Below are 15,784 nucleotides of genomic sequence, written 5' to 3' on the forward strand. Positions count from 1 at the left end.
GGAGCGTCAGGCTTGAGTCCACACCTTCTGCTCGGAGATCTGTCATATGACTTCTATTTCCTGGTACTGTCGGCGTCATCCCAAACACCGCTGACTGAGCGTCCCTGTCGGTTTCTTCAGCTTTTCTCCGGTGGACACTTTAAAATCCTGGGCGATCATGTATCGATATGCTACTTTTGTTGTATTCCTCACCCTTGGAATTGGTATGTATCAATACATTAATTAGTCTTTAAATCAAATTCAAAAGGTGAGAAAAATGTCGCTGTTTCTGCGAAGTGATTAAACTCATGGGACACTCCGGGCCTGGTGCCTCTAGCTTGATTCAGGCTAAGTGCTGCTCTGGAGATTAAGAAGATGTCTTATTTGTCTGCAGCCTTGAATTATATATACATAAACGTGCTGAGGTTGAATATACGCTAACTTCACAGGCCTTAAAACCAACCCGTCATCATTGGCTGTTCGTTCCAGTCGTGATGTTGTGCTAATGAAGCTAGCTTTATTGCCAATTGTTACCTACGTCAACAACATCAAACTGGAGCGTCACTGTGTGCTGCTCAAGGAACTAACGTTACATTTCCCCTCACCGTTGCTGTTTTTCTTTTCATGCCGATGTGTAAGAATAAAACCACGCATTGCCCGTACCTGTACGGTCAGATTTAACGTTATAATGTTACTGCATGTTCATAATGTGTTGGCCAGTCAACCTTAGCCGTTAGCTTAGCTAGCTACTTGTTAGATAACAACACTTGTTTTGAAGCTTAAGTTTGAGGTAACGTTAATGATGAAACCATCTGAATCGTGTCCGCTGCTAAATAACGTTAGCCTCACACACCAATGTTAAGAGAGTAAACAAGGTATCTAAACTCCAGTTAACGCAAAATAAAACTCATAAACATGATGTTAATAAAAGAAGTTAGCAAACGTTTGGTAGTTTACAGTGAAGGCTGCTACGTAGCTAGTGGCCTTACTTATGCCGTTGTGAGGCTTTAGCTAGCTACTTAAGGTTAAAGGCCTTTTTATGCTTCTGCTGATTCTCCACGCAGAGCTTTCGCCGTAGCTTACGTAGCTAGGTGGCCTAGTATTTAAACTTGTGCGTCGTTTTGAATGGGGGTTAAATAGTGCGTTGCATCTGCAGTGAGAAGTTGAGACATTTTGAAGTTTTGACAAAACGCAACAAACGCGACATCACCCAACGTTTTCCAATCACGTAACCAATGGTGAGTCCGTTTTAAGGCGGTATAATAAACATCTCTACATCATCGCTGCCACAAGAAAACTTGAGGGTATGAAACGTAACTCAAGCACTTAACTGCCCAGGAGTTTATGTAAAAATTGACCTTTTTCTTTACAGTGGGGCTTGAATGTTTGGGCACCCCAGGTAAAAATTAATGTGCATAAAGAAGCCAAGAAAAGATGGAAACATTTCCAAAAGACATCAAATGACAGATTAGATATTTGTATAATATGTCACAAAAAGTTAGATTTTATTTCCATCATTTACACTTTCAAAATAACAGAAAACATATAGTATGCACAGCCCCCTTTGGAAAGCCTGACAGTGTCATGGATTTTTCTCAATCTTCATCTGGAAAGACCAGGTGATGTCAATTTTAAGGTTTTAAATGCCCAGACTCATCTGACCTATCCCAAACAATCAACCCCATGGGTTCTTCTAAGCAGTTGTCTAGAAAACTGAAACAGAAAATCGTTGGCGCTCACAAAGCAGGAGAAGGCTGTAAGAAGATAGTGACGCGTTTTCAGATGCCAAAATACTCTTTTCGGAATGTAATTAAGAAATGGCGGTCATCAGGAACAGTGGAAGTTAAAGCAAGATCTGGAAGACCAAGAAAAATATCAGACAGAACAGCTTGCAGGATTGTGAGAAAAGCAAGTCCAAACCCACGTTTGACTGCACAATCCATCCAGAAAGACCTGGCAGACACTGGAGTTGTGGTTCACTATTCTGCTATAAAGAGATACTTGTACAAATATGGTCTTCTTGGAAGAGTCATCAGAAGAAAACCTCTTCTACGTCCCCACCACAAAAAAACAGCGTTTGAAGTTTGCAAATGAACATATAGACAAGCCTGATTCATTGTGGAAACGGGTTCTGGGGACCGATGTGGTTAAATTAGAACTTTTTGGCCGCCATGAGCAAAAGGTACATTTGGACAAGAAAGCACACATAATTTAACGAAAAGAACCTCTTTCCAACTTTTAAGCATGGGGGTGAATCAATCATGCTTTGGGGTTGTATTGCAGCCAGTGGCACAGGTAACATTTCACGAGTAGAAGGAAAAATGGATTCAATAAAGTTTCAAAAAATGTTGGACGCTAACTTGATGCTCTGTGAAAAAGCTAAATTTAAAGAGAGGATGGCTTCTACAAATGGATAATGATCCTAAACACACCTCAAAATCCACGATGGATTACATTAAGAGGCGTAAACTGAAGGTTTTGCCATGGCCTTCACCATCTCCTGACCTCAACATAATTGAAAATCTAAAAAGATAGACCTTAAAAGAGCAGTGTGTGACAGACAGCTGAGAAATCTCAAAGAACTGGAAGACTTTTGTGAGGAAGAATGGGCGAGGATACCTCAAACAAGAATTAAAAGACTCTTGGTTAGCTACAAGAAGCGCTTAAAAGCAGTTCATCACTGTGTGTGCTTCCTCCATGGCAATCCCAATCATTCGGTCCCAAAATGTCCCAGTAACATAGTACATTTAAACACTTTTTGTAAAGGTCTTTAAAATTATTTCCCATAAGAACCAAGCAGGCCTGCCTTATTGCACAATTCAAATTTTCTTCATGTATCTTGAAATTTGTTGTTTCTCTAAGCAAAAGGAGTTTGAGAACATTAACACACAGAGTGGAAGTGGAGGGAAATGCCGTATTCCGGGCTAAACTAGTTTCCTTAAACAAGCTCCAGAACAAAGCACAGTTGCTCACTCTTTTATTTCTCCATTAAATAAAGCCACCTGTGTGGTCGAATGTCGAGATGTATAAACGATCTTGCAGAAAACAATAATTGTCTACTTACATTGGAAGGGTTAAAGCACATAACAGGACGTCACAGAAATGGCCTATTTAAATGAAAATCACCGGCATACAATACTATGGCGAACAGCCAGACTAACTGATCTATTGGGAATGTTCCCTAATGCTGTGGTGTGTCTGCATCATTCTAGCGTATCTCTTTGTGAAAAGTGTTTAATTAAGGAATTCACTGTCAATTCTTAGCTAGCTAATGTTACATTACATTTCTGCTACTTGATGTTTAAGCTAACATTTTGTCACAAAGGTTATATTTTGCTGATAGTACGGTTAGTTTTTCTTGAAAGGTAATCTCCAATGCTGACATACAGTACATCCGGTGACCTATCAGGTTCTGTTTCAGCAATGTTTCCACTGCAAATGTTTTTTTATCGCACATGATAACACAATTCTTTTGATAGGCGTTTACAAAATAATGCTTCCAAAGACAGGGTCACAAAATGTGATAGCTGTGTACCACAATCTGTGTGAGGAAAAATATATATTCTCAAGTGATGACCAAAATCGTCAGCCTAAAGTGTGGTTGACATTATGCCTTACAGGCCGGCCTTTCAAAACTAATACAGGATTTTAGAACAAGATTACACACATCTTTGAGTTTGAGTTCATGTCAGGTGCTTTATAGATTTATGATACTTGGAGAATGTGGCTGGCAGCTGTTGATTTGATAACCGTGCATACTGGCAAAACCATGTAGTAAATCTGAATGGACTTTGGCCTCCCTTCTGTTAATTGTATCCAATTTCTTAGAGCCAGTAGAAAGGTACAGGCCTTTGTTCTGCAAGAAGGACAGGCCATTTCTGTAAGATTGTAACTGTAGTGTTTTCTTGTCCACTTCAGGTAACGTGGGGTCATGTACTGTAATTCTTGTACGTAATAAATAGTTCTTAAATACACTTATGTGGCAGGTGACCTAGGATATTTACAGCCTGTTCACAATATTCCTGATCAAGTTGTATTTTAGTACATGGCACTTTGGCTGTGGAGGTTATCCGATGTCAGCTGGACGACGGTGCTACTGACTTTGTGGTTGTTTGCATAGAAAGTGTGGGTCTCTTATATTTTAACAGATATACTTCATATGTAGTGCCCATGAGTTTCCACTTTTTGCAATTCTACTTTTAGAGAGTAACCTATTAAGTTCCAACTGGTGTAATTTTTCGGGGTTTTTTTTTTCTTCTTTTTTTTCAGCGTTCCAGGTGTCGCATGGCACTGAGGTGAATGTCACAGACAAAGACAACCAGTTATGCCTCTTTGCCAATCTCATGGTCAACTTCTCAGTCTCTTATGAAGTAGCTGAAAATAAGGTGAGTGTCTGGTCTTAGTCACAATAATCTCAGAGCGTTCTACTAAGACCGACTGTGTTTATATTTAGTACATCAGGCTTCAAAGTAACCTTATACAGTTTGCCAATAGAGCAAAGCAGCTCCACTCTTATCAGGCCGACCCAACAGCATGACTATCACACAACTCTTGTGGAAGCAAATGTCATCGTGGAAAGGGGAAATAAGGGGAGTAATTACAAAGCAAATAGCTTTTTTTGCTATTCAGCATTTCAGTGCGTTTTCCTGGTGCATATCCTGCAATTTGGTATGTCCTGTTTTAGTGAATGGTTCTGCTATAGAAAGCAGTTCACCAAAATTAATGACATTGTAATGGATCTTTTACATGAGCTATCTCTTCTTGCCTATTGGATTAATGTTAATGCCATGTTTGCAGGGAAAAGTTTTGGGTGATAAGAACATTTTAGTTATTGTGACAGATGCTTAAAACCGACAGAACAGAAGAGTTAGCTAGACGTTTGTTGGAATTGATTTAATTTTGTTAGGCACATCAGATGAAGTTGATTTTCTTTTTTTTTTCTTCTTTTTCTTTTTCTTTTTCATGTGGTCTCTGAAGTTTGCTTTTAAACAAGTTGACATCAAACTTGTATAATGTCTTTAAAAATTGTTTCTCTCTGCTCTCTTTTAGAGCACAACAGTCGAGTTTGAACTTCCTGCTAAAGTCACAACAGATGAAAGTACATGTGATGTCCCAAGCTCAGTGTTGAAGCTTCATTTTGGGGAAGGTCATTCCTGGAGTGTGAACTTCACCATCAATGGAAAAATGTACCAGGCAGACACCATCATCTTTTCCTACAACCTTAGTGACACAACCTTATTCCCTAATTCTGTATCAAACGGTAACCTCTACACCTCACTCTGCAATCAAAAATACACCCATGATTCACAGACCTTGTACTGATGCCGATGGGTTTTTGAATTTTCTTCAGAAACCAAAACTGTTGCTGTGAAGCATCACATAACAGATATAGGCCTGGACACCTGCTACTCCTGCAAGAGTAAAGACGTGATTGAAGCTGGTGTGGTCAATCAGACGCTGTGGAACGTGCTCCTACAAGCTTTTGTCAGTAACAGCATAAGTGAAAACGGTAAGTGCATGATGCAGCGTCACATTTAATCCTGCTTCTAATATTTCTCTCCTGTTTACATTTGTCTGTTCTTTCACACAGTTACTTCTTGTGCTGCTGATACACCCACAACGCCTGTTGCCCCCACCACTCATTCCACCAGTACTACCACTGCAGCTCCGGTCACAAACTCCACTTCCACTGCCCCTCCTCCCACAACCACTCCGACCCCTACCCTCCCCACACCCACCACTGGGAAGTACCGCATCAAGCGTGATGAAAACAGCACAGCCTGTCTGATAGCCAACATTGGCCTGCGGATTGGTTTCAAGCAAGAAGAGGTATGTTCATAAACACAAAATTACAATGTTGTAACCTGGTTTTCAAGATGATGTACAAATGATCTTCCATAGTCCTTTTGCTGATTTGATTCTCTTCTCTTCACTTCCCAAGATGAACATTGACCCTAACGGGACCAAAGTCTCTGGATCATGTGGAGTTGACAGCAGTGAGCTGATACTGACGTCCAACACAATGACCATCATGCTCACTTTCACCAATGTAAGTTTCATAAACCTGCTTGGTAAAATTTTCTTAGTGTTTAACGACGGCTTTAAAATTCTTAGATAATGATAACCAAGCATTTTCTGTTGTATTTTCAATTTTTTAAACATTTTGTGCAACATCAAAACCAAAGGAAAGGCAGCTCATTTTGTATAGCACATTATCAGCATTTTGGCCCTACGCCCTTTTTTATTGATTTATAAACCAGTAAAAGTATTTTGAAATCAATTCTTTGATGGACAGGAAGCCAGTGCAAAGTTTTCAGAACTGGGGTATTGTGATCCAATTTCTTGGTCTTAGTGCGGACTCAAACAGAAGCGTTCTAAATCAGCTGAAGCATGGACTAGTTTTGCCAAATCCTACTGAGACATAAGTCCTTTAAGCCTTGATATATTCCTAAGGTGATAATAGGCTGACTTTGTAATTGTCTTAATGTGGCTGTTGAAATTCAGGTCTGAGTCCATGACTACACCAAGATTTCTGGCTTTGGCTGTTTTTAAGATTGTCAATTGAAGCTGAAAGCTCACTTTTAATTGTTCTTTTTTTGCTCCAAAATCAAGCACCTCAGTTTTTTCTTTAAAAAATGTAGTGAAGTTCTGGCACATCGAGTCATTAATTTGTTCACTGCAGTTACTCAGTTTTCGTAGTGGCCTGTAGTCCCCTGGTGATAATGTTATGTAAATTTGTATCATCCACATAACTATGGTATAACTTATTTTGATTTCCATAATCTGGGCTAGTGGAAGCATGTCGATGTTGAACAGAAGAGAAGAGGCCCCAGAATGGAGCCCAGGGGGGTCTTCAGCCTTTATCAAAGGCAATTTGTCAATTATAGATCAGTGGTTCCTAACCTTTTTTCGGATGCAAAGAAAACGCAGTGACTGTGGTGGATCAGTGTTACATTTGGATCAATACAACACATATTTTTCAATTGTAGGCATATTTTCTATTTAAAAAAAAAAGAAATGTGTACAGTAGGTGTCCAGTCATACTACTAACAAAGTCTCAGAAGCTAACTATTTCTTCCATTCATTTTATCTATCCATTTAGACCTTTCTATTGCTAACTCTTTTTCATGCACTCTGAGTCAGTTATTCAGTATTCCGTCTGGTAGATACTGGGCTATACTATACTATATTAACGCTGGATTTTAACATGCGCTGTTAACATAAACAGAAAATTGCATTGGTTGTATCTTGTCATGGCAAACGCCCATGTGTGGAAAGCGGTCGCACAACAGCTGAAATTTTGTGTTGCCCACAAACGTAGTGTTCAAACTTCACGGGGACAACCAAATAAAATATGGGCTTCTTTTGTAATAAGATTTTCCAGTTTTGTAGGTTTGGATTTGTTTTGATATATTAAAAATACACAAATACTGAATATTAAGTGGTTGCCAAAGGGGGCAACCAGAGGCCACGAAAGGGTTGCCAATTGACTCAATGTGGTTGCCAAGGGCAACTGTTATTGTTGAGCCCAGGTTAATTGGATAATATAAGATATTTGACATCCAGACAAGATGCAACAAAGTGTAAACTGTTCACTCAAGGTAACCCTCGTCCCTGAACAAAGAAAAGACAAATGGATATATCCTGGCTATTCTGGATATGGTGTCTGTGTTAGACTTTGGTAATTGAGATGGGTGGGATTTTGTGAAATTTAATTTGTTCAACATAAATAAATTTGATGCATTTTTTCTGTCTGTTTTCTGTCTAACAGGACACAAAGAAATTCCGCCTGCATGCTCTGAATGTCACCGGAAAGACGAGCTCTGGTAATTAGTTGTATCATATCTATCCACTCTCTACCCAGAATCCCCACTGAGAAGCAAGCTAATGTTGAGTTTTTCTCTTTACATCTGTGTTTCTTTCAAGGTGTGTTGTTTTCTGAAGCAAACAGCAACCTGAGTCTGTGGGAGGCAGCTGTCGGTACCTCTTACATGTGTAACAAGGAGCAGAACTACACCATCACCAGCCCCCTCACCCTCTACACCTTTGACCTTCAAGTTCAGCCATTTGGAGTCAAGAATGGTGCTTTCAGCACAGGTAGGTTATTCTTTAATGTCTCTTAAAACCGATTTTGCTGACCAGACCGTCTGTGTGGGTGGGGGGGGGGGCTGATGACGTAATGAGGCTCGTAAGGAGCAAGATCATCTTTGTTGTTTGAAGCAACTAGATGGATTATATTGTTAGTTTGTACCAGCACTAGGACTGGGTTTCATTTGAACATTGGTACAGACAGTATTGGTATCTTGGCTCTCTTTTCAGAGTAGCTGTATAATAATATAAAATATACAGAATGCAGTGGAATCATGGCATTTCAGTGATCAGTAGCATTGCTTTTGTTTTGGAGCTCAAAAAGAAGTCACAGACTGCCACCATTCATCCTCAGTAAAAGCTATTACTGTTTTACTTCATATTAACCTAATGACAACCAATGGAAAGTGTTTGATTATATACACTTAAAATGAGTGGTTCTCAACCTTTTTGGCTTGCGTACCCTTAAAATGAAGCAATGACTGCTCATGGTCCTACATCACAAGTCAACGGAAGGGTTTCTAGAAGAGGGGAAAGTATCCAGTATTTCATAACAAAAGGAAAAAATGCAGAAATTGGAGGAATATTTGTTGAGGGGAAAAAAATAGACATAATGTTGTGACCCCCATTCCACTCAAATCTTTTCTTGGGACTACTTAAGGGGACCTGACCTCAGTTTTGGAACCACTGGTTTTAAATCCTCAAAAGTGACATTCCCATTTATAATCAAGTCCATCCTAGGCTAATGTTAATCGTCCTAAGCACTTCATTAACACCCAAATTAGCTCTTGCAGCATCCCCTATCATCTATCATGCCAAACAGCGTTGCCAGATGTACAAAGATTTTGCCTTCTGTATGATCAATAATGCCAGTACCATGGATAGTATAGTACCATACTAATAGATAATAATTTGACCTCCGCGTCTGGCCGAAGATGTAGCGGCCGCAAACAGCGAGGTGGAGCTAGAATCTTCTCACTAAGGTATGCTGTGTTAAAGTTGTTTTGATTGCACCAGTAAGCTCTATCAGCTTGTTTAAAAAAAAACTAATAACTGTTATGTAGATTTGTAAGCATGTCAAAAACTAATTTAAATAATTTATATTGTAAAATTACACATTTAGTTTGTTCTTGTGGTTTTGCGTACGGTAAAGTTTCCTTAAAATAACGATAATTTGTAGGCATGATACTACGGTATGATACTTTTTCCCTGATTTCCCATCTGGCAACGCTGATTCGAAAGATGTTTATTTTCATGTGGCAACTTTTTAAGTGTTATATTTTGGCAGAGTTGATGGCAAATAATCTGAACTGCTGTCCTGCTGTGTTGTTAATCAGAAAATCACTGTTCCACCCGTTGACTGATTCTCTTTTTATCTGCAGCCCATGAATGTTCTATGGATGACACCAGCATCTTAATCCCAATCATTGTGGGGGCTGCTCTGGCCGGCTTGATTCTCATTGTAGTGATTGCTTACGTGATTGGTCGAAGAAAGACTTATGTTGGATATCAGACACTTTAAATCCAGTTTGCAATCAATCTCACGGGGTTCCCAAGCCTGGTCCTTGAGTTTCATATGCAATTGTTTAATTGGCAAATAACTTAAAAAATCTAAATTAATGTCTCTGCTGGGAAAACAGTTTTTGGCCATTATGAGACATGAAATTAACATTAATGCATTAATGATAAGGAGTAAAAATTCATTTAAAGATGGAGGGTCTGGTGTTTTTTTTTTCTCAAGGACTAAACTTGTCTACCCCAAATGTTTGTTTTCTTTTTCTTTCTTTTTTCTGGATGTGTTGTTTTTCCTTTTTTGTTGTTAATGAGCAAGTGCAACATCCACACAACTTTTTTTTATTTTATTTTGATTTAAGTAATTATCACATGAAAGGTTTCTAGACAGATACAGTACACTTCCAACATTTACAAAAGCCTCTGGACATTAAGTTGTTTTACGCATTTTAAGCACAAGATGTGTGACAATTTAAATCACTTCCTGTAGGATCCTGCGCTTGCTCTGCAGACATTCCCGTTTTTGTTTTTATTTTGCTATTATTTAATCTTTGTGCACATTTTAGTTTTTACTTCCATTATGGTTTGACTTTTCATCTCCCTAATTATTTACATTAAGACTTAAAGGAATGATCATTTTCAGCAGCATTTTTTCCACAAATCAAAGAAAGATGGTCAATCAGCTTTCTTTATTCCCAGAAATTCATTTACAAGGATGAAAGTCTACTCCATTCTGAAAGCAGTGAAGGAAAATATGCTTTAACCCATGTTTGCCCCTGTAGAGCAGGAGAAACATTGGAATTATTGTCCTTAATATGTGTCTCAAATCATATTTGGAATGTAAAATTAAAGTGTTTGTTTGAAACGAATTGACCTTCTTGATAGAGGACACTTTGGCATCAAAGCCGTAAAAGTCCCGGTGGAACTAATGACATTAACAGCGGATCACTTACATTTCAGTGACAAATCGTCATTAGTGTTGTTAATTTACACCTGTGCTTTGCCTGCTGTACCATGTCAAAATGTCTGCTGTTTTAAAAGATTTTTCTTATATTTGCACATGCTCCAGTCAGAGAATAAATCAGAGGGGGGGGGGGGAAAGTCACCTTTTTTCTTTTTCTTTTTCTTTTCTCACACAATACAATTTGGCATTAGGTTTAGAAAAGGGAGTAATGTTGTGTAGATGTTGACTTTCATGGGGCTATTTACATGTAAATGCACTAAGGCACTCTTCACATTTTTGCATTTTGTTGAGATTGTCACATTATCGCACCTGTGTATAGGCGCAGGCTTGGCCTGAGCTCTGAAGGTAACATGAAATATAATTACCGAACAAGCAAAAATCAAACGTAAAGTTCAGAAAGTGTCCGGTGTATCCACGGGAATAGTTTTGTGATATTAGATTTCTTGCCGAGAGTAAGATAAGAAGATTAATACCACTTTCATGTCGGTCTGGTAAATGTGAAGCTACATTCAAGAGACAGTTAGCTTAGCTAGCCCAAAGGAAACAAGTCTCCCTACCAATACCTCTAAATGTAAACAATACATGTGTGCATATGTTAAATCTGTACAAAATCCCAAAATTAAAAAACGTCATGTTTTGCAGATTTTGCTTTAGCTTCATGAGTGGTGTCAATCTTGTCATCTAACCTTCGGCAAGAGAGCAAAAAAGGATGTTTTCTTTACAAGCTCAGCGTATTTGCTCCATCAGGATCTTGTGGGTGTTTTTTTTTTTTTAATCTTTTTTGTTTAAGAACAAACATTCCCACATCTGTCTTTATAAAAGGAAATCCACTGAAGTAAGTGATTTAATCTTGTGTGAAATAGTTAAAGTTGTTTGCAGAAAGTTATTTTCACATAGTCGCTCATGGTAAGAAGCTGGAAGCAGGTTTTCAGGAGCTTTAAAGTCATGTAATTAGTGCAGGTTGCATTGATGCAGTATCAGGGATGAAGGCAACCCCCAGAATGTGTATTTTTGTAATATTAGAAAGCCAATGGTACACATGGTAGGAGTTGTGTTGGAGCAGAGAGCTGTGTACTGTTAGCCTTGTTCCAACTCTTCAGTACTGAAGCGAAGCAAGCAGAAACAGTTGCATTTTTTTAGTTGCTTCTAAAGTTAGCTTTCCCAGGACATTGTACATGTGTGTGAGTAATATTTCCAAATCAAATACGAGCTGTGATTGTTGCTTGTGATTTTTGCTGTCTTGTGTATTTCAGCTTTGTAAAAACTCTGTTGCCTTAATTATGAAGATGGTTTTGCAGCACTGATATAAATGTATGTGCTAGAATTTTCCTCAACGTTAATCTCCTTTGTTCTCAATAAATCTCATCCAACGGGTTTACCATCATGACAACTGTGCCTTGCTTAGTACAGTTTTGTTTTGTTCATCCAATAATTGCTAATACTGTTAAGATATAATTTTGACAACAGTGCACACACATGTTCAGTAAAGGGAATTTGTGCCGCAAGACCATCTTGTAAAATGACTTATTGTGTGTTGTGGAAAGAAGTAACTACAGATTTCATCTCTATTCAGTCAAGCTGTTAGCTATAATAAATTGGATTATAAATTGTTTGTTGGACTAAAGTGGAGCTTTTAGTCTTTTAAGATTTATGGAAATAAAAATGCGTTGCTGCCCTGGACACCTGAGTTTATTCCTGCTTTGAATACCTGGCGGCATCTTTGAGTCACTTAGCAGCTCGCATCTTTCTTTCAGCCGTTCATGCCTTAACCATTAATATTTTTTATTTCAATTCTTCTGATCAACATATAAGACATTCACCTTTCTGCTCTTTTCACTCCCGTCTAGCTGAGGATTGCCAGGCTGATGCGGAGAGCTTCCTTGTTCCCATATCTGTCGGAGTTGCCCTGCTTGTTCTCATTCTTATTGTTCTGCTGGCCTATTTCATCGGGAGAAGGAGAAACATGGCCACCAGCTACGAGTCTTTATAGTTAAACTTTCCTCATGTAGATCTAATCTCTTCAAAGGATAGTCAGGGAATCGCTGCCTTTGACTAATTGTGGAAAAATTTGTATTGATTTTTTCCATGTAGTGTTTAGTGCTGTTGACTTCCTAACTGTGTTCGGAAAGGAATTGATTGATGTTTTGGGAAATGTGCAAAAGTTAGATCAGTACATTAATAACACTCATGTCTAATTGATAAATATAAAGCCGCAGCTGGTTAGCTTAGGTTAGCACAAAGACTGAAAATGGGGTAAAAGGCTTGGCTAGCATAACTCAACTCTAAAGCTTGCAACATGTTATGACTCTTGTTTCATCCATTCAAAATCAGTGTAAAAAATCAAAATCACCCCCACTGCTTCCAAAATGGCTCCCTAATTATTCCTATGAAAGTTACCCCTTGGCTGCATATGCCAAAAAAAAACTTAAATTGCCATTAAATAATTTGATGAAACGGCTCTTTGAGACTTTTCAAATGTTATTGGACTGAATGGATCAAAGTCTGATTACATAAAGAATACTTTGGGGGTGTTTGTGACACTTCAGATGAATGTATTGAACTGAAAGCGTGGTATTGATTTGACTTTCCGCATGAGAGCATTAGCGTATTTCCCAAAATGTCGGCCTGTTCCTTTCAAGTTTTCTTGCTGATCCTGCCTAATTTTAATGTTCATAGGGACTAACAAGTAATAACCACTTGAGTAATTTCTTTTTTATGTCTTTAAAATATTTAATAACCCTTTAATCTAATCTCTAAACTTTGTGTACTGCCTGATCTTATTTCCTGCTGCTCTACTTGTTTTTTCCTCTAACGCTTTGTGGACTGAAAATATCTTACATTCTGCTCTGAGTAATGTTTTCTACTGACTAAAACCACTAACGTGTTTTCTGTCTGTCTGTCTCTGTCTTTCCATCTGTCTGTCAGCTGAGGAATGCTTCCTGGACTCTGATTTGAGCTTTTTGGTGCCCATTGCAGTGGGCGTGGCTCTCAGCTTCCTAATCATCCTTGTCCTTATCTCTTACCTGATTGGCCGGAGGAAGAGTCGTACTGGCTACCAGTCTGTATAATCCAACCCAGCTGCTTCTGCCTCTTGCACCCTTTCAACCCTTGCAGCTCTTAAAAACACTCCCTGCCCGTGAGTGCATCAGAAGCATCCCAAAATTCCCGCTCATTTCTGTTTGCCTAAAAATAACCTTTGGCTTATTTCTCGTACACAGTTTAAAATTGATCCCAGCAACCACCCCCAAAGGTTCTCATTGTTTTTGCTTTGATGCCAATGACTAAACCAATTACCAAAACATTTATGATCATTATTGCGTTGTTTGATTGTAGATTGCATGTTTTGAATAAATTAAATTTTATGGCTGTGATTAGCCGTCCACCCCCTCCCCCAGAGAGACCTCGCTCCTGCCGCCACAGAGAGACTTTTTCCCCCTCTCGGTTTCTGTGCTGTATAATAGCGTATGTGTAAATTACTCTCTTGTATAGAATGAATGACATTAATTTTTGATGATGTGAATGTAAAGAGCAAGCTCCACTGTTGTCATTCACATCCCAAACGCCAATGTTTTCACATTCTTTTAACCTTTTTATGTAACATAAAATGAAACACTACCTGCTGCACATAGTCATTTGATGAAAGGGACACTAACTAAGACACTTTACCAGAATTGGGACCAGTTTATTTTTGTTATTCGGGAGATGTGTAAATTTTTAAGTTTTCGTCACTCATGTTAGGATGATTTACTTTCTTTTAATATACACTTCTTCAAGATTTACAGTTGTGCATTTGGGGAATTAATTATAGTGTTCTTCCGTTATAATCCTATATTAATTCAAAACTTTAACAAACGACTATTTTGGTATTACATTGGTCACAGGGATAAAACTACGGTGGATGTACATTATGTTCCCTCCATGAGATAGACAGTAATATTAACAGCATGCGCAGTAAGAAGATCATGAGTAATATTAAAGACGCACCATTTCATTTAGACAACCCTCAGTTTTAATCACTCCCCTCAGACAGTTTTGTGCCTTTCAGTTGTGCACCTCTGAGTTGCTAAATCAAAGCTTGTCTCCATCTGATGAAGAATGTGATAGGATGAGCTTGTTTAACACAAGTGGGGAACAAATTAAATAAAGTTTAGTTCTTGTTATGTATCACTGTCATTCTTTTAGCAGTTCACCTTTCAGTGTGAAATTGAGGAAGAGGAACTATGACCAAACTGAATTTGATGGTGAAGGGTTGTAAACTAAACCTTCACGCTGCTGAGTGAATTGCTGTGATTGCTGAAAACAACATGCTTTTTACAACCAGAGGCATGACTCTCAATCCAGCTATTGCAGATATGCAAGTTTTACACAGATCATACCGGTTGATGTTTTACTGAGAATAATAAACGCTAATGATAAACGGTTGACCTATGTTTTATTGACATTGGCATTACTTCTTTGTTTGGAAAAGTAATATTTGCAAAATTAACCAATTATTTTCCTTGAAATACTTTTTACAATTCTTCTGTTATCAAACCCCAAGGAAGTGTAATCTTTCCCTTTTCCAAAAACTTGGCCTGCACATTTGATGTTGAAAAAACATGGTCTGTTTATTTAGCACTTCCACTTTGGTCCACACTGACACATCTCTACAACTGTTGAATGGATTGGGACAAAATATGTTATAAATATTCATGTTCCCCAGAGGATGGATCCTAATGACTTTGGTGAGCCCCAGACCTTTCCTCTTAGCACCACCATTTGGTTTACATCTGTGGTTTGTCAACTATAAGACGGATTGCCGTAGAGTTGGCTTCAGTCATTCAAAGTCCTCGTCAAGTTTGAATGAAACTAATAACTTTGGTAATCGTTTTAACGCTATCATCTTCACCAAATATCTGCAATACTCTTGGCACATCCATCATCCTCAGCTGAAGTAGCTAACTAGCTAAACAAAGATGTGTTAGCATTTTGCACAGCGCACCTATGTGCTTCACAGAGTAGTGAGCGTGGCTGTAGATTCTTCGCTTTTTTTACAACTAATTTCATGTTTTAAAGTGATTTTAGAATGCTTTAAGAATACAGTATGTTACCTTTGCAAGCCCTAAAGGGTTAGTTAACAAAAACGTTCTCCAAAACTCCAATAACAGTAATCTAAATAAACTTATGCGTAAAAACTACTGTCAACACCAATCATAAATTTAGAGGCTATAAAAATTAATCAATCATGAAATTAGATAGTGG

At 38.3% G+C, this 15,784-nt stretch overlaps 1 protein-coding gene across 3 annotated transcripts; it reads left to right on the forward strand.

Annotated features, from left to right (window-relative positions):
• Positions 1-7: 7 nt before the first annotated feature.
• Positions 8-14,707, forward strand: lamp2 (lysosomal-associated membrane protein 2). Of its 3 annotated transcripts, none has more exons than XM_034883611.1 (9): positions 8-203; positions 4,249-4,364; positions 5,029-5,239; positions 5,330-5,488; positions 5,570-5,808; positions 5,921-6,028; positions 7,751-7,805; positions 7,906-8,076; positions 12,391-14,707. In XM_034883611.1, the coding sequence occupies exons 1-9, from the start codon at positions 158-160 to the stop codon at positions 12,531-12,533; spliced, it is 1,248 nt and encodes a 415-aa protein (XP_034739502.1). In that variant the 5' UTR covers positions 8-157; the 3' UTR covers positions 12,534-14,707. The 3 variants fall into 3 exon arrangements, with proteins under 3 accessions (XP_034739502.1, XP_034739503.1, XP_034739505.1); XM_034883612.1 differs by having other exon boundaries at positions 13,469-14,707; XM_034883614.1 differs by lacking the exon at positions 12,391-14,707 and adding an exon at positions 9,450-10,668.
• The last annotated feature ends 1,077 nt before the right edge of the window (positions 14,708-15,784 follow it).

Source organism: Etheostoma cragini, chromosome 10, assembly GCF_013103735.1.
Source record: "Etheostoma cragini isolate CJK2018 chromosome 10, CSU_Ecrag_1.0, whole genome shotgun sequence".
NCBI classification, from domain to species: Eukaryota; Metazoa; Chordata; class Actinopteri; order Perciformes; family Percidae; genus Etheostoma; species Etheostoma cragini.

Coding starts and splice junctions, on each gene's coding strand:
- lamp2 (XM_034883611.1), top strand. CDS start 158: ATGTATCGATATGCTACTTTTGTTGTATTCCTCACCCTTGGAATTG. Junction 5,240..5,329: donor CCCTAATTCTGTATCAAACG/GTAACCTCTACA, acceptor AATTTTCTTCAG/AAACCAAAACTGTTGCTGTG. Junction 6,029..7,750: donor TCATGCTCACTTTCACCAAT/GTAAGTTTCATA, acceptor TCTGTCTAACAG/GACACAAAGAAATTCCGCCT.